Source organism: Halichoeres trimaculatus, unplaced genomic scaffold, assembly GCF_033239565.1.
Source record: "Halichoeres trimaculatus isolate MK-OKI-2021-1 unplaced genomic scaffold, fHalTri1.1 fHalTri1_scaffold_24, whole genome shotgun sequence".
NCBI classification, from domain to species: Eukaryota; Metazoa; Chordata; class Actinopteri; order Labriformes; family Labridae; genus Halichoeres; species Halichoeres trimaculatus.
Genome location: NW_027437202.1, coordinates 2,587,762 through 2,615,642, shown reverse-complemented (window position 1 = coordinate 2,615,642; position 27,881 = coordinate 2,587,762). Strand labels below are relative to the sequence as shown.

General features: G+C 46.7%; 2 protein-coding genes across 2 annotated transcripts; both read left to right on the top strand.

The window, feature by feature from the left end:
- On the top strand, positions 1-27,881 carry LOC141786227 (uncharacterized). The gene is made up of 36 exons (XM_074664978.1): positions 1-151; positions 664-1,238; positions 2,226-2,246; positions 2,324-2,386; positions 3,212-3,265; positions 3,349-3,393; positions 3,474-3,500; positions 3,746-3,790; positions 3,873-3,917; positions 5,333-5,386; positions 6,375-6,443; positions 6,532-6,600; positions 6,935-7,003; positions 9,371-9,439; positions 10,230-10,298; positions 10,388-10,456; positions 10,541-10,609; positions 10,689-10,760; positions 10,842-10,910; positions 10,991-11,062; positions 11,150-11,218; positions 11,342-11,410; positions 11,833-11,901; positions 12,163-12,231; positions 12,304-12,372; positions 14,189-14,257; positions 14,332-14,400; positions 14,483-14,563; positions 14,638-14,673; positions 14,775-14,811; positions 14,998-15,555; positions 15,944-16,218; positions 16,324-16,549; positions 17,538-17,841; positions 18,477-18,553; positions 26,905-27,881. The coding sequence occupies exons 1-36, from the start codon at positions 1-3 to the stop codon at positions 27,879-27,881; spliced, it is 4,830 nt and encodes a 1,609-aa protein (XP_074521079.1).
- Positions 19,560-24,349, top strand: LOC141786077 (kelch-like protein 41b). The gene is made up of 6 exons (XM_074664792.1): positions 19,560-20,755; positions 20,917-21,074; positions 21,257-21,364; positions 23,461-23,646; positions 23,772-23,918; positions 24,005-24,349. The coding sequence occupies exons 1-6, from the start codon at positions 19,667-19,669 to the stop codon at positions 24,114-24,116; spliced, it is 1,800 nt and encodes a 599-aa protein (XP_074520893.1). The 5' UTR covers positions 19,560-19,666; the 3' UTR covers positions 24,117-24,349.

Genomic DNA, 27,881 nt, shown 5'->3' with positions numbered 1-27,881 from the left:
ATGGTCTCCTCGCTGCACTGGCTCCTGCTGCTGTGGGGGCTTCAAGGTCTTCTGGCGCAGGACTATGATGAAGACTATGAAGAGGAGTTGGTGACGACTAGAAGGAAGAGCAAAGACTTTTCCTCCAACACCATACCAAAAAATGGCAAAGGTAAGCATCTTTGTAGTGTAGTTTGAAATCAAGCAGGTGGCACTTTGGGAAAACTGAGAAAACACAACACGATCCTCAACAAGGACATCGCTGGAGGATGCAATCGGCTTGGATTGATCATATCTCTGCGCCTTCTCTGAGCCATCCATCTCCAGGGGGAGAGCGCGCTCAGTGCTCTGTTACCCAAATGTTTTATACGCTCAGAATCCTGTTTCCCCAGGCGCATTCTCTCTGTGACATATTCCTGTGAAGATTAATGTGATTTATCCTCCGGCAAATATTAGATCTGTGACCTCTTTCCATTGCTGAAGGTTAGAGCTGTGAGAGGAGGTAGTTTATGTCTTCTTTGAGATTATATGTCATGTTTATAAACCAATAACGTTTTTATTTTCAACCTATTGAGTCTGAGCAGCTGATAAATCAAACTAAAGCTCCTCAGATGCTTTCACTTCTTGATAAGTTGGAGAAACGTGTTAGCACACAGATTAATGCCTCATTGTCTTCCCATTCAGCGCTCGTTGATGAAGACTGTGGTTTGGAGCTCGCCTTCTTGATCGACAGCTCAGAGAGCGCCAAGGACAACCACGCCCAGGAGAAGCGCTTCGCCATGGACGTGATGGACCGGCTTCAGGGCCTCCGCCTGCAGACCGGCCGAGGCCTCAGCTCCCGCGCCGCCCTCCTCCAGTACAGCAGCCATGTCATCATCGAGCAGACTTTCAAACAGTGGCGAGGCCCTGATGATTTCAAAGCGAGGATCGCCCCTATTGTGTACATCGGGCATGGCACCTACACCACCTACGCCATCACCAACCTCACCCGCATCTACCTGGAGGAGTCGCCCACCAGCAGCATCAAGGTGGCTGTCCTGCTCTTTGACGGCATCTCCCATCCAAGGAACCCGGACATATTCTCAGCTGTGGCTGACGCGAAGAACCAGGGCGTGCGCTTCTTCACCATCGGGATCACGCCGGAGGCCAACGAGCCGGCGAACGTCGCGCAGCTTCGACTCATCGCGAGCTCTCCGGCTTCACGCTTCCTTCACAACCTGCAGGATCGAGGCATCGTTGACAAAGTCATCAAGGAGATTGTGAGTCTTACTTCTTACATGTCATGATGTACACCTGCTCCTTGCTGCCATGGCAACAAGCCTGCTGCTGCTTCACCTTTAATCAACACTGTAGCTCTCAGCATCCTCTCTGAAATCAGTTTAAAGGAAAAATGTGACGCTCTGAATCCTTTTCATGTGTTGGACGACACTGGAGCATATTTCAAACTGTTTACCCTGGCTTGACTGATCGGTGTTACTTCCCTGAACTGACGTTACATTTCCACTCAGATAATTACAACATGTGCTGCACAGCAACATCCTGTGCTGCTTTCTGAGACATGTGCTCTGAATTAAAACCCCTTTGTGGGAAAAATCGGGTGCAAGAACCTCGATGCACGCTACATCATGTATGCAGCTCTGCTTAAAGCTGACACAGGTGGTAGGAATCTGAATATGATAAGGTAAAACTGAGGAGAAACCTGCACCATGCTTTTGCATGCAAGAGACCACCAGACTTTCATCTCATTTTCTCCAACAGGCAGCATCTGTATGTCATAAGCTGAGAAAGCGTCTTTCATCTTTAGTCCACAGCGTTATACAGCATAGGCCCCCTTCTTCCAAGAGCGGACAGACTGTCTGCAGACACTTCGCTACTTCAAGACATCGCTGCTTCGCTGATCAGTGCACATGTTCTGGATTTGGTTCAAGTGGAATTCTGTCCATTTCCTCTTTTCTCTGTCCTCAAACACCCCTCTCCTTTAGCTTCAGCTACATCTCATAGATGCTTAGCGGCGGTATTTTTCTAATCAGAGCATGTGGTTTGTTTTAGTCAGGCTGGAATTATGACCATTCCTCCTTGTGTATAGAATGTGGTCAGCTTTGAAGACAAAAGACATCTGAGGGGTGCATGTCTGGCTCTGAGTGTGTCTCGAAGATCAGGTGAAGGTTTGTGGAGGATAACTGTGTGTTTGATGTAACAGCATTTAAATCCTACATCCTGACGTCTTTGTGTTTCTCCTTCCACAGACGTCAGTGGCAGACGAAGGGGTGAGTCTCCAAACTGCACATTATTTTATTTAACAACCTCTTTGCTGCTTGTCTGACTTTCCTTTCCTTTCCCAAAGTGTCCTCTAGCTCTGAGCAAGTGTGCGTGTGATAAAGGCGAAAGAGGACCAATCGGCCCGGCTGTGAGTACCATCCAAACACTGCACGATGTATATCCCTTCATACAACAACACAGAGCGCTCCCACGTCTCTAGGCCCTCCTCTGGAAAACACAAAGGATCAAATTTCTCTTTCTGAAAACCACATGTATTCTGCAGCTGCCTCTGGAAGACAATTACTCCCAAAGTATCGTCTTTGAAGTGCTGTAGAGGATGCAACAGCTGACAAAGAGACCCTTGATGCTAACAGGGTACAAAATTACAGGCTTATGCTGGTTTTTGGTCTGTCGTGTGGTTTTTCGAGATGCTGTTTCCCTGCAGCAGTGAGAGTAAAGCGAATGCCTCAAATTCTTCTTGTTTATTGAGAACAGGCAACTTCACATATTTACAACAAGAATCAGAGAAGTCATGCTCCCTGCCACATTGTTTCCTCGCAGGATTTATCGATAAGATGTCACACACTTGACTTCTCCGCCGCTCACTCAGAGGTTTTACTTTGATGTGTTTTAGAGTAATTACCTCCCTTTAAAACCTCCCTAACAAAAAGCTGTTTCACATCACAAAAAAAGGGAAGCTTCAGTGGAAAACAGGGAGGCCTCTGAGAGATAAGACATCTCGCAGTCGACAACACACGCGCGCAGGAAGACAGAGAAGAGCCAGACAGTTGTTGGCTACATCCTCTCCCTCACACACATGCAGACAACTTGAAGCCCCCTCTGATTCATCTGCTCCCAGACACACTGGCCGTTCTCCAAAAGGAACTTCAAATGATTTGTCTGTGAAACATGAGGGAGCTCTTAAACTACATCATTTTGTTGCTCTTGATTTCTGTCATGACTTCCTCTTTAGGGCAAGAAAGGTCGTCCTGGAGAAGATGGAAGCCCTGGGGCCAAAGGACAGAAGGTTGAGCACACATTTATTTATTATTTAATGCAAATATAACACAACTTTAAGAAAGTTTGAGCTTAAACCTCTGCTCCTCTCAGGGTGAAAGTGGCCTCAGTGGACTTCCAGGTCGAGACGGCAGCGAGGTGAGAACTATCTTCCAAATCAAGCTGGAGATGATTCAAACTGTCTCTCTGACCTAACAAGACTGTTTTTATACACGCAGGGAAAACCAGGATACAAAGGAGAGAGGGTAATGTATGGATTCAATATGGGGTTTGTCTGAGTATCAGGTTCCCACGCTGCAACCGCAACCTGAGAATTATGCTTTCCAGACCTGAAAAAGTGCTTCTCCTTCCATCGTCTGGGTTCAATGTCCAGCCTGCCCTTACTTTCCTTTTTGAAGCAGCTTCTTTACCTTTTTTTCTGAATGATTAAAACATGTTTTCCTGGATGAATTAATTATGCTTGTGTCACCACTTGAGTCTTCTCTTACAGGGAGAGAGAGGAGAGTGTGGCACACCAGGAATCAAAGGAGACAGAGTAAGTCACCATGTTTATGGTTTTCTCAATGCTTAGGTGGTTTATTCTATTATTTATTCATTTATTCAATATTCTTTTCCAGGGTCCTGAAGGTGCAATTGGCCCAAAAGGAAATCGTGGACTTCAGGTGAAAACATACCAGCCTAAACAAGCTTTGTGCCAGTGGCGTGCACAATCTTTTTCAGGAGGGGGCCTACAGCGTGTTCTCGTCACTGAAGAGGGCACTTAATGCAGCATTTTTTCCAGGGCACTTTAGCACATGTTTTTTTTGGAACCTAGTGTGTTTGCCAACCAGAAAGTATAATAGCCTGCATTTTTACTGACGGCATTTGAGCCATCATTTTCCATCTTTTTCTGGCAAGAGGGCACCTTAGCACATCTTTATCTCCAAGGGGGGCACTTTAGACCACAGCTTTACTCAAGAGGGCACTATAGCGCCTTCTTTATCTCTAAGGGGGGCACTTTAGACCACAGCTTTACTCAAGAGGGCACTATAGCGCCTTCTTTATCTCTAAGGGGGGCACTTTAGACCACAGCTTTACTCAAGAGGGCACTATAGCGCCTTCTTTATCTCTAAGGGGGGCACTTTAGACCACAGCTTTACTCAAGAGGGCACTATAGCGCCTTCTTTATCTCTAAAGGGGGCTCTTTAGCGTACATTTTTACTCAAGAGGGCACTTAGGCATTTATTTATCTCCAAGTGGGGCACTTTAGCCCACTGGTTTACGCAAAAGGGCACCTTAGTGCCTGTTTAATCTCCAAGGGGGTTGTGTTTTTACTCAAAAGGGCATTTTTGCGCCTGTTGTTTCTTCAAGGGCGGCACTTTAGACCAGCGTTTTACACAAGAGGGCGCCTTGGCACCTGTTTTATCTCCAAGGGGGGCACTTTAGCCCCCAGTTTTGGTCAAGAGGGCACCTTAGTGCCTGATTTATCTCCAAGGAGGGCACTCAAGATCAAAGGTTAAAAACAAGAGGGCACCTTAGTTCATGTTTTATCTCCAAGGGGGGCACTTACGCACACTTTTTTTATTCAAGAGGGCACCTTAGTGCCTGATTTATCTCCAAGGTTGGGCACTTTAGCACATATTTTTACTTAAGAGAGCACTCTAGCATGTCTTTTATCTCCAAGAGAGAACTGAAGTGCACATTTTTACTCAAGAGAGCACTTTTGAGCATGTTTTTTCTCCAAGGGGGGGCACTTTAGCTCACATTATTACTCAGGAGGGCACTTTTTCTGGTGTTTTATCTCCCCAAAAGGCACTTAAATATGTTTAAACCAGCCAAAAGTGTCTTTTTTTTATACCCAAGAGGGCACTCTAGCTTTGTTATAGCTCCCAAAAAGCCATTTCGTGCATGTTTTTTAACAATTTGGCCACACTTGGGTGACTGGCCCCCACACACCCCCCTCTTGTGCACACCACTGTTTAAGCTAAGCTAGCATCAGCTGCTGAGTCATGGAGTTATCAAACTGTCAGCTGTGTTGTTTGAATTCTGTCTGATCCTTGATAATTTCAATAAACGCTAAAATTTGTTTGCATTTCAGGGTGTACCTGGTCCTCTTGGTGATATCGGATCTGAGGGTCCCATGGGTAAAAAAGTAAGTCCCCTCAGCTTTGATGTGTTTTTTATGCTTTCATGTGACAAGTTTAAACTAAACCTGTGAGATCTGGAAGATGTTGAACTCAGAATTATTAAGAAGTCAGTTGTAAATCTTCTCCTGAGTGACTTCTCTCTCAACTAAAGCCTGCCTTCCCCCTTTCAACAAAACCAGATGCATATCTGAAGCGTTTTTTGGTTTGGGGGGCATATTTCTTTCCTGGTCTGGATTGAGTTAAGCCTTGTTCTGAAGGAGGGGGGTCCATGTCAGCGGCTTCATCAGAACGAGCATCATGAATAATGCTGTTACCTGTGGAGTGGCAGATGTGAAGCTGACGTTTTTAAAATACGTTTGGATTGAATCAATTCACCTTGCGTGTAAATAACATCGCTGAATGTCAGGCGGGCCTGCACGCTGATAGCGCCGGTCATGTGACCAGGCTTTTGAAGGCTCATTTGTGAGTTATGATCCATCAGCAGAGGAACACCTGAAACCCCCCCTGAAGTCCTTCATCTGTTATTACCTTGTCAAACTATTTGTCTGTTCCTACTTTTTAGCCCCACCGCCTCCTTCCCTTCTCGTGTTATAGCTGCCAATTCCCCCATGAGCCCCCGCGCTCCTCGCCGAGTGCTCCCTCCTTAATTATTTTGGAAGAATGTTCATGTTGATTGTCTGGCTGTCATCCTATATCACCTGAATGGCAGACTAATGTCTGGCTTTAAATGCTGTTCTGACTTGTCTGAAAGGGCAGGGGAACGAGGGGGGAAAGTGCCGGTATGCACCTACTCACATTTCCACGCCCTCTTCACGCCCCTTGTGCGCCCTCCTGCTGCACAGCGCTGCATTGATTTACAGCTTTGAGGGAATAATTACATTCTTTACCAATAAAGTCCTGGCTGAAGAAGAAGAAGATGAAGAAGAACCCCTAATATCAGAGGAATCCTCACCCCCTCTTCTGGTTTCCAATCACTCCCCTTCTCTTTTACAGGGCGAAAGGGGACTTCCTGGGCCACCTGGAATCCAAGGTGAAACAGGGATCGGCCTTCCGGGACCCAAGGTAAAACCCGCCCCCCCTATTGTTAAGGAAAGTCACGAAAGTAGAACAATCATCTTCACTGCGCTCTTTTTACACCCACATTCTGCAGGGCGATGTCGGTTTCCAGGGGCAACAAGGGCCTCCTGGTCCTCCAGGAATTGGCGAGTCTGGACCTCCTGTGAGTAACAAGCCGAGCATTAATGGACCCTTTGCTGCTGTTGTGAAACTTTCTGCTGCAGCACACCAATTACTGAGCGGAAATGCGGCAGGTTTAGCAGCTAGCAGCAGCAGAACATCTTCAGTTAAAGAGTTATCAGTTAATTAGTAACAAAACCCAACTCTCTGCTTTTTGATGCTCCGTGTTTGCACTAAAGCAGATCTGAGGCAGAGCATTATGCTGGTTTTAAAGGTTTGAAATGTCACATGTTCACATCAAAATACAACCAGACCTCTGCCCGTCGTTACCTTTTATGTGTCACCTGTGCTCATTTCTATTGTTGTGTGTTGTTTAGGGGCCTCAAGGGCCACAGGGAGTCCAAGGAGAAAGAGGACCATTAGGAGAAGGCCTGCCTGGACCAAAGGTGAGTTCGTCTTTTATGTCGATGTTGGTGTCTCCTCTGAAGCCAACGCACCGCAGCCTGTTAAAAGCTTTGAACCCAGTGACCCCGTTTCATGCATTCATCTTTAATTCACCTCCCCACCCACTGACCTGCTCAGAGCAGCTTCTGGGCTCCAGATCCCCTGGCGTAATGACAGGATATTGACAGCATGTTTGGCTCTGAGAGATGATAACACAACACAGAGGGTTCTGTGAACGTACATGAAGCAGGCGGGTTTTATGACTTCATCGTGAGACGCCGGTCGCTGCTCGAAGACAGGAGACGACGCGGAGATAACACAGGAATAAACGCCAGGACACTTCGAGACATGACAGAGGGAGTGAGTCATGGAGAGGGGAAAGAATGAAGCGGATGGAAGCGTCTGTCTCTTCTCAGGTCGAACGGATACACGTGTACGCACAGAAACACACAGGTGCACACACGTGATACCAGAGGGACCGTTAAAAGAAGGGCCTGACCGATGTGGATGTTTTGAGGCCAATGTAGATTCCAATACTTTGCAGAGGAAAATCCAAATAGCTGATTAATTTCAAAGATGTTTAATAAATAGAACACTCTTTTTTTTAGATGAGTTACAGGGAGAGCATTTTATTCCGCTACAACACTTTTTCCTTTATTTTTTGTTTAGTTTTTAAACAGAGAGGAACTTTTAAGTTTGAAAATGTGTAACTTTTCTTTCATCTTCCTGTTTGAAAACATTTACCTGTTAGCATTTTGACATTGAAAGTTTTTAGTATTGTTTACAAAGAGTAACTGTGATAAGTTTCTGTGATAGAAATTGGAATTCTGGTTTAAAACCAAAAAGTTATGTCGATGTATGCTAACTGCTAGCATATCAATGCAATTTCCCATCTACGTTAGCATCAAGCTATCATAAGGTTTTCTATTGGTACATTAGGAGATGCATAACATGTTAGATGATTTGAATAGAAATGTTTTGTGAGAAAGCAATGCACATGTCTGTGTGTTCAGTTTTACAGACAGGAAGTAGCTTTAGCTAGGTTAGCACAACTTTAGCAACACGATGTAAATGGAATAGACATAAAGCACGTGTCACTCGTCATGACACATGGTAAATGTTGAGTCATTGTTAATTTCATAACGTTGTTATAAAGTTACCTGTTGGCTCCGCCCACTCCTGTACATTACTGCGAAGACAGGTGGGGAAATTAAAAATTTATCGGCGTTTAATCAGCAAAACTCCGTATAATGATGATTGCTTTGAAAAGAGCTGTAATGGGACGATTTGATTGGTCGGCCGAGAAAAAGTCGCCCCTGAGGCTCATAATCACGATAATCAGTCCATATATCAATAGAGACACTTCTTCTATAACATTTGTGGCGTAAAATAGTTTGCCAGGTTTGAACCTGCTTTAGATTCACACTGTTTGTACAGCAGCCCCAGGTATGTTACTCTGGCACCATCCTAGACCTCCTTCAGAGCGCTTTGAATCGTACAATTGAGTTAATTAACTCTGAGTTCTTTAAACATCTCGCCCTGAGCCACATCAAAAGCATATGTGCACTAACAGCTCCTCACATCAAGTCTCTGATCTGAGCTAGAAGTCAGGACTTGGCTGTTATGACACCAACAAAATGAGTTTTATTAGGAGTACATAACAATGATTCAGGAGGAAAATCATGTTTTTTTCACTCTCCGCTCCAAACAGGAGGGGGTGTGTCTCCCTACATTACAGATCGGCCTCGGGGGGTTGCTCCTGTGCACAAATTGGCCGGGGACTCGCAGATGGCGTTCTAAAGGAATCGTTCTTCACATGACGTGTCCCGACATGCTCCGGATTCGCAGCAGCTTCGGGAGCTATATTACCCGCTTTCCACATCATTAGCGCCTCGGCTTGTGTGCCAAAATGAGGGATCATAGAGTTGGGACGACAAATCATGACTTTGTGAAGCGGACGTGCAGTCACGGCACCTTTCTGTGTAACTCCACTTCAAACGAGCAATCTCCTACTTCACATGTGAAAAGTTAAAGTTGTTTCTTAGGCTTTGACTGAGTAATGACGCAAGGAAAACAACAGAGCTTTTAAAACCAAGATTTGAAGCTTTGAAGGCCATTGTGTTGGTTTCTGTGGTAGCAGTCTGCCATAACAATCCACTGTGGGTGCTAGAAGTGTCTGACAGTAAAAAGACTGTGTCTGAGCGCCCTGTCTGTAAAAATCAAGGAAATTCAGACATCATCATAAAAAGGGTTTCAGTCTCGTCGTCTGTCCCAAACAAATCTGACAAAGCAGATCTTTCTGCTACCTCGTTCTCGTTTCTCGTATCACCTGTGAAAATTCAGCCAATCTTTTTCATCTATCTTCCCAGGGAGAGCGTGGTTTGGACGGGCCGCGAGGGCCAAGAGGACAGCCGGGCGCTGGAATCAAAGGAGACAAGGTAACGGCGGAGCAGCAGAGGCAGTAAACAAGACGCCTGGTTGAGATGCCTTCACGCGAGCGCCGACACAAAGCCTTGTTGCTAAGAAGGCCACGAGTTGGCAGAGCCACCGGTGAATGCATTCAGCCGGGTGTTATATAGGAGGTCACAGTGCACAGGTGATGAATCAAGGCTGGAGCCTGGCTGGTGTAGGAGGAGAGCAGCTTCACAGTTAAAGGCTGATGAGTGTGGGAACGCTGGCTGTGCCATCTCTGCTCTCTAACTTTCGGGATGTGTTGCAGCCATCTGGCTGCTCCCTTTAAACCCGCTTTAAAGTCACATGACTCGTCTTATGTCACGGGGATTATGACATCCTTCTTCAGGAATGAGTGAAGGAGTTTCCTGCCGAACAAATAAAAAACATAAAAGCGTTAACATCTTTAAAACATAAAGATTTTTACACCAGCATGTGCTGACAGTTTTACTGAGGCTTTGCGGTGGAGTTAATCACACATGATTGCGACGTGCCTGCAGCGTTTTCTGTGCATTAACATGATGCGCTAACACTGCTAATGTTGCTTTCATCAGATGAACACACCTGACAGAAAATGTTCCTGAGAGCTGTTTTACAACATGACTTTCCTAACAGAGCGTATCGTTCCCTGAGCCGCGAGGAACATTCAAAGTTGGCGTGCGTCCTCAACACTTGGGTGCTTTCCATATGCGATAAATCATGTAATGCACGGTGTACTACAAGCAACATTTACATCCTATTATCATCATTAAACTCTATTCTTATCCGTGCATGTAGGGGGATTTTGGCCCACCAGGTCTTCCAGGGCCCCTCGGCCCCCCAGGAGTGGGTATACAGGGCGAGAAGGTAAGTTCCTAAAGAATACCTACCACAGCTTCAACTTGCAGAAGTTTGTGCTCTATCTTCTGTTCACACTGAACTGCACTGTACTGCAGGGTACAGAGGGACCAAGAGGACCACTAGGGGGCCGAGGCCCACCAGGAGAAGGCTTGCCTGGCCCTAAGGTTTGTGCACACGTTCACACAAACATTTTTAGTAAGACTGCATTTGGAGAATTCACACTCATCAACGTTTGTCTTCTCACTCAGGGGGACCAAGGTTTGCCAGGCGAGGTTGGCGCCCCGGGAGAGCGTGGCGCTGGAGAACCTGGAGAGAAGGTGATGCAAAGGGTGTTTGTTCTTACAGTGTTTAAATTTGGTACCACGCACTGACACAGATGAACAAATGTTTCCACAGGGGGAGCCAGGATCCACAGGGCTGTCTGGGTTGCCTGGTCTGCCAGGTGAAGATGGAGCTCCTGGACAGAAGGTAGTTCAACCTACAACCTAGCAGCAGAATGTGATTCAAGTCGCCGGAAGTGACGAGACAAATGTGTGTTTGTGTGTTTAGGGTGAGCCAGGCGCTGTGGGTCTCAGAGGGCTGGAGGGGGCTCCTGGAATCGGGACTCAAGGCGAAAAGGTAGAAAGAAACGACACCTATGTCTCGTTCTGTTCAGTCTTTAAGAGCGTCCATCAGGTTTTAACTTTGCCCATCTTTAGGGTGACCAGGGCCAAAGAGGAATCCGGGGCTTGACGGGTCCTCCTGGGATTGCTGGACCCTCAGGACCAAAGGTGAGGAGCCATGATTAGAAGTATTTTGCACATTTTAAGGGAAGAATTCAGGATTTTAACCCCTTTTCTTGAATTAATTTCCACTAGGGAGAACCAGGGTCACAAGGCAGAGTGGGTTTACCCGGTCCACCAGGTCGTTTCGTGGCTGGGCCCAAGGTAAGGACCCCTAATGTGATCCTTTAAGTTAAATAATGTGTTTTTTTTGTCTGTACTTTGTTGTAAATCTTGTGTTATGATGTCACCATAATCAGCTGAGTTATGCTAACATGATTTTTTTAGGGAGATCTTGGCCCAAGTGGTCCTCCTGGTCCAATCGGGGAGACTGGCTACGGACTTCCTGGTCCAAAGGTAAGACTTACCATCATCCTTTCTCCCAGTTCCTGTAAAGTTTGTCCATTTACATCGAGTTTTTGACTCAAACTCAAAGTCAGATTCAACGAGTGTTAGCGTGCTGTCATCAAGAGGCAGATCTAGCAAAGCCATCATTTCCCAGTATTCATTGAGACCAGGAAAGATGTCAGAAACGTGCTGGGGAATACAAAGCTTCACGTAATCTCGTCTCCATTCATAAAACCCCAACATTTTGTGTTGAAGCCTCCTCCTGTTTTTGATGTATCGCTCCGTCCGTACGATACAGAAGCCCATGAGGGAGCAGAGAGCACATGTGTGCTCTTACATCCACATTCCTCTTCTTTGATCACCCCTCTCCAAGTCTCTTTGTATCCTTTGTGTGAATGAGTTATCGACCTCTGAGTTTCGCTCTGCTGTAGGGGGACCGTGGAGAACCAGGCCCCGCAGGTCCATTCGGTCCCAAAGGAGACGGCTACCCCGGCCCGGCGGTGAGGAACTGATTTAGACTCTGACCTACACATGTGTCTGCACATGAATCTGCTCCTTCTCAGCTTTCATCTCCTCATCATGTTCTCTGTCCTCCTTATTCTACACATCAGTTCCAGACGTCTATCCATCACTCAGACATTTATGAGCGCAGGTTACACAAACTGGAGCTTTTATATCTCTGAACCAGTCTGAAGGGAGCAGGGGACAGTCACTTTTTAAGCTACATGAATGATCTTTAAATATCTTTCTGTGTAATTTAGGGTCCTCCTGGTTTGCCCGGACTTCCAGGGGAACCCGGCGTTGAAGGAGTGGGCATCCCTGGACCAAAGGTGAGACTCATTTCAGTTAACTCCAAACTTTTCCTCCTGATCTAAGTTAAATACATGTTTTCCTCTCTGCAGGGTGACGTTGGTTTCCGAGGGTTGCCTGGTTTACCAGGACCTCCAGGTGAAGGCCTTCAAGGATCTCTGGTACTCCACAGCTTTCACTCATTTTCAGATTTCACATCAAACAAACAGAACAATAGAAACCGTTTCCTGTTTTGGTGTCTGTTTCAAGTGATGTCATTCGAGAGCAGATGCTCTCTTGAAAGAATTACGTCTTTGTCGCAGAGTTTCCCTTCACAGCAGCCTCATATTGAAAAGCTGCCTGTGGCTCGTTCAGGGTATCCATCATTATTCCCCCTGCGGCTCTCTGAAACATTGTGGTGTGAATCTCTGCAGACGTATGTGTCTGATGAGAAGCACCCAGCAGCCTCACTCACTGCTGGGTGCAGAGCAGCGTCTCCAAACGTCCCCTAACAAGGACTCCATCATGAGAAAAGCCCGACTCAAGATCGCTAATCCTCACCTTTAAACTATTGTTTGCTGGAGGAAGATGAGAGCATCACCAGGATTTTATCACACAGCCAGGAGGAAGACTATTAATCAAGGTTTTTGTTTGGAATGAGTTTTCAAAGCTGCTCATTTTGCGTTTTGGGACTGCATCGTGTGCCAGATGGTGGGAGAGTGTGGGATGTGAGAGGGGTCAGACTTTTTTTTTTGAGCACAGATGGACCTTAAAACTAAGATAAGAATGATTAAAAAACTTAAGAATGATCACATCTTTCAAATATCTAGAGTTTAATGTGCTGAATTAGAAAGAAATGCTTAATTTATCTGATTTTCTAACTACCAAAACATCTCGACATCTTGCTTTCTTTTCTGCTAACTGGGTTAGGGTTAGGGTCAGGGTTAGGGGAAGGGTTGGGGTTAGGGTTAGGGTTAGGGGAAGGGTTAGGGGTAGTGTTAGGGTAAACCTTAAATCTAAGAAAAGAATGATTTAAAACTTACGAGTGATCTCATCTTTCAGAAATGTAGAGTTTTATGTGCTGAATTGGGAAGAAATGCTAAATAAGTTTGATTTTCGTACTGCCAAAACCTCTCCACATCTTGCTTTCTTTTCTGATAACTTTCTCCTCTGTGCTGAAGGGTTAGGGGTAGGGGTAGGGTTAAGGTAGGGTTAGGGGTAGGAGTTAAGGTAGGGTTAGGGGTAGGTTTAGGGGTAGGGTTAGGGTAGGGTTAGGGGTAGGGGAAGGGTGGACCTTAAATCTAAAAAAAAGAATGATTTAAAACTTAAGAATGATCACATCTCTCAAGAATCTAGAGTTTTATGCACTGAATCAGAAAGAAATGCTTAATCAGGGTTAAGATTTGGGTTAGGGTTAGGGGTAGGGTTGGGGGTAGGGTTTGGCTAGGGTTAGGGGTAGGCTTGGGGTTAGGGGTAGGGTTAGGGTTAGGTTTGGGTAATGTTAGGGCTAGGGTTAGGGTTGACCTGAAATCTAAGAAGAGAATGATTTAAAACTTAGGGTTAGGGGTAGGGTTGGGGTTCGGGTTAGGGTTCGTGTGAGGCTTGGGTTAGGGGTAGGGTAAGGGGTAGGGTTAGGGGTAGGGTTAGGGTTTGGGGTAGGCTAAGTTTAGGGGTAGGGTTAGGGTTGGGGTTAGGCTAGGTTTAGGGGTAGGGTTGGGGTTAGGGTAGGATTAGGGTTAGGGTAGGGGTAGGGGTATGGTTAGGGTAGGGTTAGGGTTAGGGTAGGGTTAGGGTTAGGGTAGGGTTAGGGTAGGGTTAGGGTGGACCTGAAATCTAAGAAAAGAATGACTTTAAACTTAAGAATGATCACATAGTTCTAAAATCTAGAGTTTTATTTGCTGAATTTTGCAGAAATGCATAATTAATTTGATTTTCTCACTGCCAAAACAATTCCACTTCCTGCTTTCCTTTCTGAGATCTGTCTCCTCTGTGCTGCAGGGTAACCCTGGGCGACCTGGACCACAAGGGCCACCCGGGCCACAAGGACAAGGAATCCAAGGACCAAAGGTGAGCTGTGAAAGAAACTGAAAGCTCTGTTTTTTAAAAATGTGAGCAAACCTTTAACAAAACATGTGTTTCAGGGCGAGCAGGGAGCTCAGGGTGTGACGGGGCCGAGAGGTCTCCCAGGAGAAGGCTTTCCTGGAGCTAAAGTGAGTGGTTTAGACACAGTTTCTGTGAAATGTGTTTGAACTGCTGAGATTTCACCGCTCTGTGTGTGCGTGTGTGTGACAGGGTGACCGCGGCTCAGCAGGGGAGCGTGGGGCGAAGGGGGTGAAAGGAGAGCTGGGAGATCCAGGACAATCAGGGCTTCCTGTGAGTGAAAACGTTTCATCTCTCCTTTTCTCGTGGCAGAAACCAGAATCACGTTGTTTGTGCTCTTGTTTCAGGGCCGGCCTGGGGTCAAAGGTGAAGCAGGCCTCACTGTAAGTCTCACTCAGGGTTTGTTGCTTTAATTGGACTAAATGATCCGACCCTTCTCTCTCTGATGGCGTGCATCTCACTGTGTGTCTGTGTCGTGTTGCAGAGGGAGGATATCATCCGGATGATCAAAGAGATCTGCGGTAAAGCATCTTTTGATCTCCTGCAGTATTTATTTCACCTCTCAGGCTGCACAAATGTTACAAGAGACGCTTTGGTTTCTGCATCAGAGCGCCTCTCTGATGTTATCTGTGGACCATCAGGTCGGGTTCCACAGGAAGTGACATTTCAGCCGTGATCTCATGTGTCGCTGTGATGTGATTCCACAGGATGCGGCATCAAGTGCAAGGAGAGGCCGATGGAGCTGGTGTTCGTCATCGACAGCTCGGAGAGCGTGGGCCCCGAGAACTTCGAGATCATCAAAGACTTTGTGAACGCCCTGGTGGATCGGGTCACGGTGGGCCGCAACGCCACGCGCATCGGGTTAGTGCTGTACAGCTTGGAAGTGAAGCTGGTCTTCAACTTGGCGCGCTACGTCACCAAGCAGGACATTAAGCAGGCCATCAGGAACATCCCGTACATGGGAGAAGGCACGTACACAGGCACGGCGATTCGCAAAGCAACACAGGAGGCGTTTTACAGCTCTCGCACTGGGGTCAGCAAAGTCGCCATTGTGATCACAGACGGACAAACGGACAAACGAGAACCGGTGAAGCTGGATATCGCCGTGAGGGAGGCTCACGCCGCCAACATCGAGATGTTCGCTCTGGGGATCGTGAACACGTCGGATCCAACGCAGGCGGAGTTCATGAGAGAGCTGAACCTGATCGCTTCAGATCCCGACACGGAGCACATGTTCCTCATCGACGACTTCAACACACTGCCAGGTCAGACACACACACAACACACACAACTCACATTTTACACCTCGCTCGGAGCAGGTGTGAAGTCGCCCATTAAACACCGCTTGTCACAGCACGCGGTTCTGAAAGATGGGGTAATTTGGAGGACGAGGGGAGCAGAAGGGTTTAGCAGCTGTTTTGTGTCGGCAACATGTGTTTTGGGATAAATGACATTATTTAAAAACAGAAAACGACTTTGACCTGACTCACTTTCCTTTTCTGCATGCTGAGACTGTGCGATGTCTTTCTAACAGCTAACTTCCTCTAGATCCACGTCCGTTTGTCTCGGCTCTGTCACCAGAGCTGCTACAGTCGCTAAGCTAAAAGAATCTCTCCTCTGTTATCAATCTCCTCCTTTTGTTCCCTCTCTCAGCTCTGGAATCCAAGCTGGTGAGCCAATTCTGCGAGGACGAGAACGGCGCCCTGATCTACAACAGGATAACTAACGGCTACAACGGGTACAATGGTAACAACGGCAACAACGGCAATGGGAACTACGCCGTAGGTGGCTATGGATACAGGCCTGTGACTGAGCAGAGAGGGACAAACGGGCGACAGATTGGCGTTAACGTTGGAGTCAGCACTCAGGGACAGGGAGGGCGAGGAGACAGCGCCCAGCAGGGCAGCAAAGGATCCTTCTCAGCAAGCGTAAGAAGACGTACAAACAGTTTTTTGACTGATTAAAATGATTTGGAAACTTCTTTGTTTTTAAAATGTGCTATATAAATAAACTTGATGTGTCGTCTCCATCAGAGCGGCGCAGAAGGAGGAAGAGGAGGAGGAGGAGTGCGTGTGACCACATCCTGGGGAACCGAGCGTGGCGACACTTTTACCCGATACACTCCAGATTCCCCAAGAGAAGACTCCTCCAGCACCAGAGGCTCCTCATCCTCCTCATCCTCTTCATCCTCTTCATCCTCCACAAACATCAACTCATCATCCTCCAGTGTGTCCGTGCAGAGGCCGGCGCTCCCTAAAGGTACTAACTATCACTGCATCCTCCCTCTGTTAAGCTGCTCGACTCAACCTGGATCCAATTAAGACGTGTTGTGAGGAATGAGCGAATCTGCAGCTGTTTCACAAAACAAGCCTCGGACTGTGGATTCAATTAAAATCAATAATCTAAATTTAGACATCAGGATTCATCTGTGCTGCAGCTGTCTCCACGGTCGTGCAGAGCGATCTCACAAAGAATCCTGAGCACATCTCGTTGTTTTCTCTTAGCTATAAATATGCGTGTGCGCGCTCGAGCTCTGACCTCTTATCGGGAACATTTTGGGTTTGTGCTCACTCATCAGTCGTTCATGTTTTTCTTAACATTTCACAACTTTAAGGGCCAATCTGTCCTCTTTTTGTTTTCCTTGCTTGGTACAAGAGGCCAGCAGGTGTTGCTTCGTTTTACAAATGAAACAAAAGCCTCCAGTCAAGCAAGTTTCCAGCCTTGAAAATAAGACTTTATCCACACAGAGGCTGATGTATGAGTCCCCTTTTGTTTGAAGTCGAGTTTTTGACCACGCAACATTTGTTCCACCAAACTCCCATTCTGTCGTATTCATGCCTAAGAAAGTATCTCCGTTTGATGAATTAACCTTTAACCTTTTTGCGGAGCGATTGTTCACAAAGCTCCAGTTGCTCCACATCTATCCTTGAATGTAACCTTTGAAAAGAAAAACCCAGTCAGTTTCTCTGCAGCAGCCACAGCGGAGGAGTGTGAAGCAGCGGTGGCCTCTCTCCGGGGTTATGATAAGTGCTTTGTGATTGACAAGCTCTGTAATGAGGTCACGCAGGTGAAGAGCAGGGAGGCCAATTATTTTTGATGCAGTGGGGACAATTTCATAGAACCTGCAGGGAGAAGGAAGCAGATGTCACTTCAGAGGAGGCGACTTTAAGGTGGGATTAGGTCATCAAAAGCAGAGAGGAGGTGAATCATTCCTGATCTGACCTTATGTTTTTTTATTTTCCTGCAGAAACTGTACCCTTAGATCCTCGCTGCGGCTTGGTCCTAGACCAGGGGACGTGTCGGGACTACAACATCCGCTGGTACTACGACAAGCAGGCCAACGCCTGCGCTCAATTCTGGTACGGAGGCTGCAACGGGAACAAGAACCGCTTTGACACTGAGGAGGAGTGCAAGAGGACGTGTGTGATCACCACAGGTACACACAGGAGGCAGGATGAGGAGGCACAGAGCAGGGAAGTGATGATGAGCTCTAACACCCACTCTGTTTTCTCCTTTGCTTCCAGGAGGCTGAGTGAAGCGTCACACCTGCTGTAGAAACTTCAAGGAGGGGCAGCTAACTGGCCATTTTTCACAGGGTTACGTCAAACGTCTGCGTCATTCTCAGGCTGAAACACTAACATTTATTACTTGGCCCCCTTTGCTAGCACTTACGCTAACATTATCCTTCCAAATCAGCTGTGTTTGAGTCCACACCTCCATCCTTCCAGGTTCTAACCCTGACAGGAAACTCTCCATCCTTTATTCTCAGGAATACTCATCAGCGTTCTTACTGTGAGCACAGGAATCCCTCCTTCTCTAACCTCCCCTCCTCCTTTTTCCTTCAGTCACAGTGAACGCTGCTCAGATTGTTTCCTCGACATAACCAGCGAGCATCAACTCACAAACTGAATCCATCAATGGGTGAACGCTGCAGGAGCAGATCAATCACCACTTATATCAAATCAATATCATAACTTTGTGCTTTTGAGTGTTTTTATCTGAAATGTGATGTTTAAGTGTCTCCTCTTTTTCAACATGGCACTGATGGACACACACACACACACACACACACACACACACACACACACACACATACACACACACACACACACACACACACACACATACATACACACACTGCCCTCTACTGGCAGTAACTTATTCCTGTGAGATTCTGTGAGAGCAGAGTGTCACCTCTATTCATACCCGTCTGTACTGATTGTTTAAATTTATGTGCTGTTTTTAACATGCTTAACACTTCATGTCATGGATTTGAAATAAAAACAGAACTAAAACTTTAAAACTTTCACACCACAAACTCGGTCGCTTCAAACTCTTTTTGTCCTTATTCCACCGAGGCGCTGTGGAAGTGGCAGAGGTTTCCAGAGCAGAATCTCCTCTCCCCTTCTGCTTAAATTACACGTTAGACACTCCTCGACAAGCGCCGTAGTCTGATCTATCTTTAGTGCTGCCCACGGGAGAAACGTTACCTAACTCTACACACTCCTCACACTTTAACCAGGCTGCAGATATAAGACGAAAGCACATCGTTAGTGAGCCACTTCAACGGGAAAGTTTCAGTGTTTCGTGATGAAATCTGCGCCTGAGAGTGTTGGAGTGTGTTTATCTTAGCAGATGTAGTAAACAGGGAGTGTATCCTTGTTAGACGTGTGTTTTTGAGATTTGAGCAGAGTGACAAACTGTCAGTCACACACACAACAAAGCAGCCGGACAATAATGAACCCCACAGGGAGTGAGGAGGAGCAGGCTGATTGATGGACAGAGCTGCTCTCACCTGTTGGTGCAGGCAGCTGCTTTCTGCTCCATTTAAAGAACAAGGATCTAAAAGTTAAATATCCTCAAAGAGTGAGAATCAGAGAGTTAAAACACAATTAGATGGATAACCAAACTTTTTAAAGTGTGAGGGTAAGTGTATGTGTAGCTCTCAGATGTTATTGACAGAGTGTGTTTCAGAACGTGAGAGCGATCGCCCTGAATATCCTCTCAGTCATAGGTGCAGCTCTAGGCGATCTATTCGAGGGCTCTGACAGCATTGTCCCCGCTCCGAGTCGGCCACATGACACCTCAGAGCTGAATCATGGTGGCACATCCCCAGCCTGAGCAACCAGTTGCTTCTTTCAGTCTGTGGCAGCAGCTGCTGCAGCCGAGGCCTGCGCTGCACCGCGCTGGGAGGGGGCAGAGGGAGCTAAATTTAGAGGGTGAGTGGGTGGGATTACATTGCAGGGGGGCTTCAGAGTGGCAACCCTTTCCTCGCCCTGCCTTTTCCAGCCAGGACTGACTGCCAAAAGGACCCGTGGTCGCCGACTCCTTCCCGTTCTCCACAGACCACCGTTTGTTTCCCCCCTCCTGACAATCATGGATCCCAACGCCATCAAGGAGGAGCTGCGCCTCTTCCAGAGCACCCTGCTCCAGGACGGGCTGAAGGAGCTGCTGAATGAGAACAAGTTTGTGGACTGCACCCTGAAGGTGGGCGACCGCAGCTTCCCCTGCCACAGGCTCATCATGGCCGCCTGCAGCCCGTACTTCAGGGAGATCTTCTTCACAGAGGATGGGAAGGAGGTGGAGAACACCAAGGAGGTGGTTCTGGATGACGTCAACCCGGGTGTTCTGGATATGATCATCCAGTACCTCTACTCAGCCGAGATCGACCTCACTGATGACAACGTCCAGGATATCATCGCTGTGGCGAACAGATTCCAGATCCCGTCTGTCTTCACCGTTTGCGTCAACTACCTCCAGAAGAAGATCTCGCTCAACAACTGCATGGCCATCTTCAGGATGGGGCTGGTTCTCAGCTGCCCCAGACTCGCCATCGCTGGGCGCAACTACATCGCAGACCACTTCGAAGCCCTCTACAAAGACGAGGAGTTCTTAAAGCTGGCGGCTCATGAGCTGTTCGCCATCATCGGAGGAGACTCTTTGAATGTGGCGAAGGAGGAGCTGGTGTTCGAGTCGGTCATGGCCTGGGTTCGTCACGACAAGGAGCGCGTCAAGGTCCTAAAGGATGCTTTCAACTGCATCCGCTTCCGCCTGCTGCCGGAGCGCTACTTCAAAGAGAAAGTGGAGACTGATGACATCATCAAGGGTGACCCGGAGCTCCAGAAGACGATCCAGGTCATCAGGGATGCCTTCAAGGGGAAGCTTCCGGAGACTCCAAAGAAGAAGGAGGGGGAGGAAGGTGAGGAGGAGAGCTTGTTCCCCGGCTTCCTGAATGACAACCGCAGACACGGCATGTATGGACGGGATTTCATCCTCATGATCAACGACACGGCGGCGGTGGCGTATGATGTCAATGAGAACGAGTGCTTCCTGGCAGCCATGGCGGAACAAGTGCCGCGTAACCACGTGAGCCTGGTGTCACAGAGGAACCAGCTCTTCGTTATTGGGGGACTGTTTGTGGACGAGGAGAACAAAGAGCTGCCGCTGCAGTGCTACGTCTACCTGGTAACACCTGAAATTTTATTTAACACTTCTGGGAAACATCTTCTGACTCCTTTGTTTGATCACTTCCTGCTAATTTTAGATGCTAACATTAGGTTATCATACAAATTGAAGTTCAGTGTCTCATCAGCGTTTCAGTTTTCTGTCTATTCTATATTTTCCAGTTGGATCCACTCTCATCAGACTGGATCGCTCTACCACCCATGCCTTCCCCCCGATGCCTCTTCAACATCGGCGAAAGCGACAACCTCCTCTTCGCCGTCGCTGGAAAAGACCTCCAGACCAACGAGTCCCTGGACTCTGTCATGTGCTACGATGTCGAGTTAGTGCTTTAATGTTTTCCCTCACCCTCCCTCTAACTTCCCTGATCTCTCACCCCTTTTCTCACTTTCTGCACAGGCGATAATTGAGCCCAGGAAATGAAAAGCACTGCGTTAATGTAATTAACGATCTTTTTGATGTGATTTCTGCTTTATCTCTCATACTCTGGTGATAATTCTTCAGGAAAATGAGGTGGAGTGAGACCAAAAAGCTTCCTCTGAAGATCCACGGCCATGCTGTTGTCTCCCACAAAGGACTGGTGTACTGCATCGGAGGAAAAACAGATGACAAGTGAGTAAAGAGAGTGTTCATGTGTGTGTGTGTGTGTGTGTGTGTGTGTGAGACTTTCTGCTGTGAGCTGCAGCTGCTCGTGGTCTATCATTCTGTCAGTCTGCAGGGCTGCACTGTGCATCACACACAACAATTACACTGCTACAGTTCAGGGCTAATATCTGACAATAAAAGGCTGATTTATGCTTCTCTTGTGCTTCTCCCGCCACATTTCACAGGGAGAGTTAAGAGTCGGGTTGTTTTCTCTGAGAAAGCAAAGCGCCTAACGGTTTTTCGCAGTGATCCTCAAACTGCAGGTTTTAATACAGGTTCTAATAATAGGCTAATCAATCAGGGTTGTGTTCGCAGCTGTCAGGGAAACAGGTGTGCTTCTCCTGCACTCAGCTTTAGCTCAACAATGAGAGAAGGAAAAGCAGCAGTGAAGGACTGGTGCACCCCGCCTCTCGCACATGACAGCTGGGACTGACTCCAGCACCCATGACCCCTACAGGGAAAAGATAAAGATGATAAAAGTATCACATATAGAAATATTCAAGGTGTCTGCTAATGAGTTGTGTTTATTGTATCATCCACAGCTGTAAACCTCTCAGGTGAGGCTGTTTTTCCTGCTGACTGTTAATGGGATGTTGTGCTCTTTTAAAAATAGAGCTCATTAATGCTCCGCTGTGGGCGTCATGCTGAAACTCATTGTCAGTCCATTAGTTAAAATTAGCAGGAAGTGATGGTGAGGCGTGGCATTTGTGGAAAGCGTTTTGTTTAATAACAACACCTTTTGCCCGACATATTTAGAAATCAGTTTAACCCGGCTGCTGATCATCTGATGGCTTATTTTCATGTTTATCTGAAGTGTTTAGAAACAGAAGTCGTGATTAATGAGTGTAAAGTGTCACCAGGGGCGTACCTACAATTAGGCAAACATGGGCAATTCCCAGGGGCCCCCACATCTCTTAACAACTGATTTATGAAGTTTTCTTCAATTAAAAGCTTTTATTTTTTCTACTTCACATACTTCAAATTACACTAAAATGCTGTTCCGAGTTGCAAAACATGCAAAATAGATCCAATAAGAAAGGGGTATAAAACACTTTTTTTCTTATTTCCAACCAAGCTGCAAATACAAACAATGTTGCACTGAGATCTGAGATAAACATGTAAGACTTTTGGGGGTTTAAGGACTTTATCAAGTTCAGGAAATAGGATAACTTTCTCAAATTCAAACCTTTTGAGTTGATGATAAACTTTAATATTCAAAATCCGAACTTTAAAAACTTTAATAATTTGTCATGTTTTTCACTTCATACTTTCTTGTTGCTACAGTTAAGGCTCATTGTATCCGTCCGTTTCTCATGTTACTGTCACTGCTCTCAGACTTCCATACGTCCTTTGCATTGGCACTGCAGTTAACCAATATATCCACCAGGGGGAGCAGCCCAAAGTCAAAAGTTAGTGACAAACTCAAAAACAAACATGGCGACTGTGGAGGTGGTATTAATAATGTATCACTTGCATAAAAGCCCAAAACGAAAGCAGCGTTGTAGAAGGTGGTGGTTAGTGAGGCTGTTGTTATTTCTTCTTTGTGTCTCACAAAAGCTTAGTATCAGGCAGTAACAGCAACACTGCCCCCACAGTTTCCAGTGGTACTACTCTGTTCAATCTCCATTTGTATCCGTACGTAACGTTGAGCATAAATAGGCCTTTACTCTGTAAATTTCCCCATGGAAGGATCAATAAAAGAATACCTTATCTCATCATATCTTATCTCAAACATGGTTATGTAACTAGCAGGAAAAAGTGGCTTCAATTACGTCACCTTTTTTCAAAATCGAACTAAAGCACAGAACGTGAGGAAATGTATTTCGCTGTGTTATGTTACCATGTACAAGTTAAACACTGTCTCATGCCTTGATTCTCAGAAAGAGACAATGGACCCAGGGGAAGGCCAGTCTAGCTCGGAGGATGAGTTATAAGGACATGGGGGGCCCCAGTGACTGGGTTTGCCCTGGTCCCCCAAACAGCTAAATATGCCCCTGAATGTGACACACACCATGGTTTTCATTCACTTCACTGAAGCTGATGATGGAACTGATTTCTTGCAGCAAAGCCCTCAACAAGATGTTTGTGTACAACCACAAGCAGTCAGAGTGGAGAGAGCTGGCAGCCATGAAGACCCCCAGAGCCATGTTCGGAGCTGTGGTCCACAACAACAAGATCATTGTGGCTGGTGGAGTCAACGAAGAGGGTCTCATCAACGTGTGTGAAGCCTTCGACTTCGCAACAAACAAGTAAGAACTGTTGCTTCCTTTTCTGTGTGTGTTACAAAGTGGCACACACCTGAGATTTTTGCATAAAGGTGTGATAAAATGTCTACGTCATCCTCCTGACCTTCTCTTAATGTCCCCCTCCTCAGGTGGGAGCCCTTCACAGAGTTTCCCCAGGAGAGAAGCTCCGTCAACTTGCTCAGCAGCAGCGGCTCCCTGTACGCTGTGGGCGGCTTCGCCATGGTTCAGACGGAGAACAAAGAAGTGGCTCCCACGGAGGTCACTGACGTCTGGCAGTAAGTCTCCCCTCACGTTAGCTGTGTTTTTGTTCCTAACGCTGCGTCTGTTCCCGGGATCTGACCTTCTCCTTGCTTCTCGTTAGGTACGAGGACGACAAGAAGCAGTGGAGCGGCATGCTGAGGGAGATGCGTTACGCTGCCGGCTCCTCCTGCGTGTCCATGCATCTCAACGCAGCCAGGATGCCCAAACTGTAGACAAACGACTTTCTTTCTTTTTCACCCCCCTTCCGAGAAGACCTCCTGACTCCCTCCTCCTCCCCCGGCGAGCTGCCTCTGAGGCGTCTCATCCTCTGCACTCGGATTTCTGTGTGTGGAGTTGATCTTTGACATTAATTTCTCTCTGCTCTCAGATGATTTTTATCTCCACTATAAACACTCGGTTCTGCTGCCTCTTCAAAGACTGCGCCGTCCCCACAGTGTTGAGAAAAAGACGCCACGATTTAGATTGATCTGTGAAGCTCTGTTAACATAGTTTCTTGCATTTCTTTTGTAAAATAAACATTCGTAAACTTCTGCTTCTTTTTTTCGCAGCTTTGATTTCACCCGCTTTTTTGAACGGCGACGCCACAGAAAGTGAACTTTCGAGGGGCAGCCGAGGGAGCATGTTTGTGCAGCCTCTTTGTACTGGCAGGTAAACAAGGAAGTGAAACAGGGTTACAAGATTGTGCCGTCTTTACATTTATACATGGTTTTTAATCATCTAACACGGGTGAAGAGGTGAAGGTAGAGGAACCAACTTTACCCTCGCTGCAAGAAGAATACTTTCACACTTCATCACAGGTGTTTTTGCACTTGCTTCAACAGGAAAGTCACACAGCAGAGAGGATTTTACACCATGTGGCGGCGATGCAGCCGTCTCAGATTGAAGTCTGTCATGTCATCTTGCGTTAAGTGATGCTGCTTTTTAAACTGTGGGGAAAAAGGTCAGAAAATAAGAGTGTTTAAACAGTTCACCTGTGCTCACCTCCCTGATTTCTCTTCACTTCCTCATCCTTTTAATCACAAACTGAAGTCTGTCTCTGTGACAAATTTAGCTGTGTCACTCTGAGCTAATCACAAGTCTGTTTGAAGAAATAACAAAGAGCTTAACGTGTTATTACCCTGAACCACTTGATAAGAAAGTCCTGCAAATGAGCTGAAACACGATCCGTGTAAACACACGGACCCTCAAGCCTCTCCCACTCAAACATGCCATGAGGAAGTGAAGAGAAAACAAACCTGGAGTTCCCCCCTGGGTGGAGAAGACTGGGAAGGAAACTGAGAGAGTAGGAGGAGTGATGAGACGCTGAAGGTGTGGAGGGAGAGAGCACTGATGAGGACACTGTGGCGAAAAGTAAGTAGAAACTCTTAAACCTTTATGACTCAGCCTCTCAGATTTTGGATGGTTTGTGTTTAGAAAAAAAAGTTGTTTAATGAGTACAAGCTCCCGCCTTATGAGTGTACAAGCGATGTGTAAATGACAACTCGCACATCTCCTCACATCCATAATGAGAGCAGATTGCACTGACAGCGTTACAGGAAGCTGCCGTCAAGCCAGAGTGCCACGGGCGCTGTCACATCCTGAGAGGCTTCAGAAAGTACACTGCTGATGAGGAGAGAGGAGTTTGTTTGCTTCTTTTTTCTCCCTCTGAGTCTGCCTTGATTGTTTCTTCCCTCGTGTGCTTACCTCTTTCTTCACTGCCCTCTCCATCTTTCCTGGAGCTGTAATTGCCACTGACATTGATATCAAAGCTGAGGGGGAAGGGAAGGAGGAATTGCTTGTTTCTGGATTTGTTCTCTCTTGAGTCGATAGGTATGAACTGTTTTTCACTGATTATGTAACAGGTTTGTAATAATCAGAGGTGTGCACAGATTTTTTGAAGAACAGGGGCAAAAAGAACAAAAAAGGCACCTGCATCTGGGGGGGGACTAAGTTCTGTGTGTTTACAGTGACACTTAAGAAAGCTTTTTGCCTCCAAGTAGGGTAGCTTACCGTGTTTAAACAAGCCAAGAGGGCACTTCATTCCATGTTTTGGCTACCAAGTAGCTTCAGTGTGTTTAGGCTTCAAAAGGACACCTCATTTTGTCTGCCAAAAGAACAATTAAGCATATTTTTAAATCCCATGAAGGAACTTTAGCTTGAGTTTCGGCTCTTATAAGGGCACTTTAGCGTTTGTTTTTTTTCCTAAGATGACACTTTAGCATGCATTTCAGCTCTAAAGAAAGCACCTATGTTTGTTTTAGCAACTAAGAGGACACTTTAGTGTTTCTTCCCACTTAAAAGGGCACTTTAACATGTTCTTCGGCTCTTATAAGGGCACTTTAGTGTGTTTTTCGGCTCTTATAAGGGCACTTTAGCATGTTTGGCTACTAAGAGGGCACTTCAGTGTGTTTTTCATCTCTTAAAGGGGAACTTTAGAGTGTGTTTTTATGCACTTAATAGAGCACTTTAGCATGTGTTTTGGCACTCACAGGTTCAAATTAATGTGTTTTTGCTCCAAAGAGGCTTTAGTGTTTTTTTTTTTTGGCCCCCAAGAGGGCACACTAGCATGTATATTTTGTGTTCTGAAGAAGTCACTTTAGTGCAATGTTTTTTGGAGGACACTTCAGCCCTTAGCCCTAAAGAGGGCTTTTAGTGGATTTTTCAACAACTGGTCCACAAGGGGGGCAACCCCCCCTCACCCCTCCCCTTTGCACACCACTGGTAATATATAACATTCATGTTGAAAAATGCTTGAATTACTTTGTATGGTACAGATGTTAGTTATATGTTATGCACCCTGAGAAAAACGCCTCTGGTTTCTATCTTTCCACCAAGTTCAGCAGGGAGCTTCAGCACCCATTAGGGTTTTGCTCTGGTTTAGGGATGAGACCTTAAGGGCCTGCGTCCACTAGCAGCAGTCAACAAAACTAATTCAAACCTCACCACACCTTTCTGAAATTGATTTTTGTTTAATCTCGAATGATTGTTTATATTCTTGACAGGCTTCAGCCATGGCAACAGCAGATAACTGCACTGACATTGACCAGCTGATGAAACGCTACTACCTCCCTGTCGCCTACGGAATCATCTTCATAGTGGGTCTACTGGGTAATATCACCTCCATCAGCATTTACGTGGCCAAGCTGCGTCCGTGGAAAAGCAGCAGCATCATCATGGTCAACCTGGCGCTGGCCGACCTCTGCTACGTCCTCAGCATGCCCTTCCTCATCCACTACTACAGCAGGAGCGAATCCTGGACTCTTGGTGAAGTCATGTGCCGCTTCGTGCGCTTTGGGTTCCATTTCAACCTCTACGGGAGCATCCTTTTCCTGACGTGTCTAGCCATTTTCCGATATGTGGTGGTGACTAAGCCTTTGATGGCGGCGCAGGTGCAGGAGAAGTTATGCGGGTTGATTGCGTGCGCTGTTGTGTGGTTTGTGGCGGTCGCTGAAATCACACCCATGTTGACGATGATCTCCTTGGAGGAGCGAGGCAACAAGACGTACTGTTTGGATTTTGCTAGCACCATCCCCGACAACGACCGTTGGTACAGCTGGATGCTCACTGCACTTGGGTTTCTTCTGCCCCTAGTGGTGGTTTTTATGTGTTACGTCAGTATCGTGAAAGAGCTGGCCAAAGGGCCGCACACAAGCAGTCCAAGTCGGATGCGAGCTCGACGCATCACCGTGCTTATCCTTGTGGTGTTCGTGGTGTGTTTCCTGCCGTATCACATCCTGAGACCGTTACGAATACAAACTCGAAGGGAGCCAGATGCACCGTGTGAGGTTTTGGAGCGAGTTGTACATGCTGCATACATCATCTCCAGACCTTTAGCTGGACTCAACACTTTTTTCAACCTGGCTTTGTACACGCTGTCTGGTGATAAATTTAGAAAGGCTTTCCTCAGCACTTTTCACCAGGGATGGCTGAGCAAGGCGAGGTCACTGCTCCATCTGGCCATCATTAACAAACCAGACGGTGACATTCCTGCTGTGTGA

What these genes read in the sequence shown, in the direction of transcription:
- LOC141786227 (XM_074664978.1), top strand. Translation starts at nt 1, where the DNA reads ATGGTCTCCTCGCTGCACTGGCTCCTGCTGCTGTGGGGGCTTCAAGGT. An exon ending in AAGGCCTTCAAGGATCTCTG is followed by an intron (nt 12,373 to 14,188) that starts GTACTCCACAGC and finishes TCTGTGCTGCAG; the next exon opens with GGTAACCCTGGGCGACCTGG. An exon ending in AAGGATCCTTCTCAGCAAGC is followed by an intron (nt 16,219 to 16,323) that starts GTAAGAAGACGT and finishes CGTCTCCATCAG; the next exon opens with AGCGGCGCAGAAGGAGGAAG.
- LOC141786077 (XM_074664792.1), top strand. Translation starts at nt 19,667, where the DNA reads ATGGATCCCAACGCCATCAAGGAGGAGCTGCGCCTCTTCCAGAGCACC. An exon ending in GTCATGTGCTACGATGTCGA is followed by an intron (nt 21,075 to 21,256) that starts GTTAGTGCTTTA and finishes ATAATTCTTCAG; the next exon opens with GAAAATGAGGTGGAGTGAGA. An exon ending in TTCGACTTCGCAACAAACAA is followed by an intron (nt 23,647 to 23,771) that starts GTAAGAACTGTT and finishes CCCCCTCCTCAG; the next exon opens with GTGGGAGCCCTTCACAGAGT.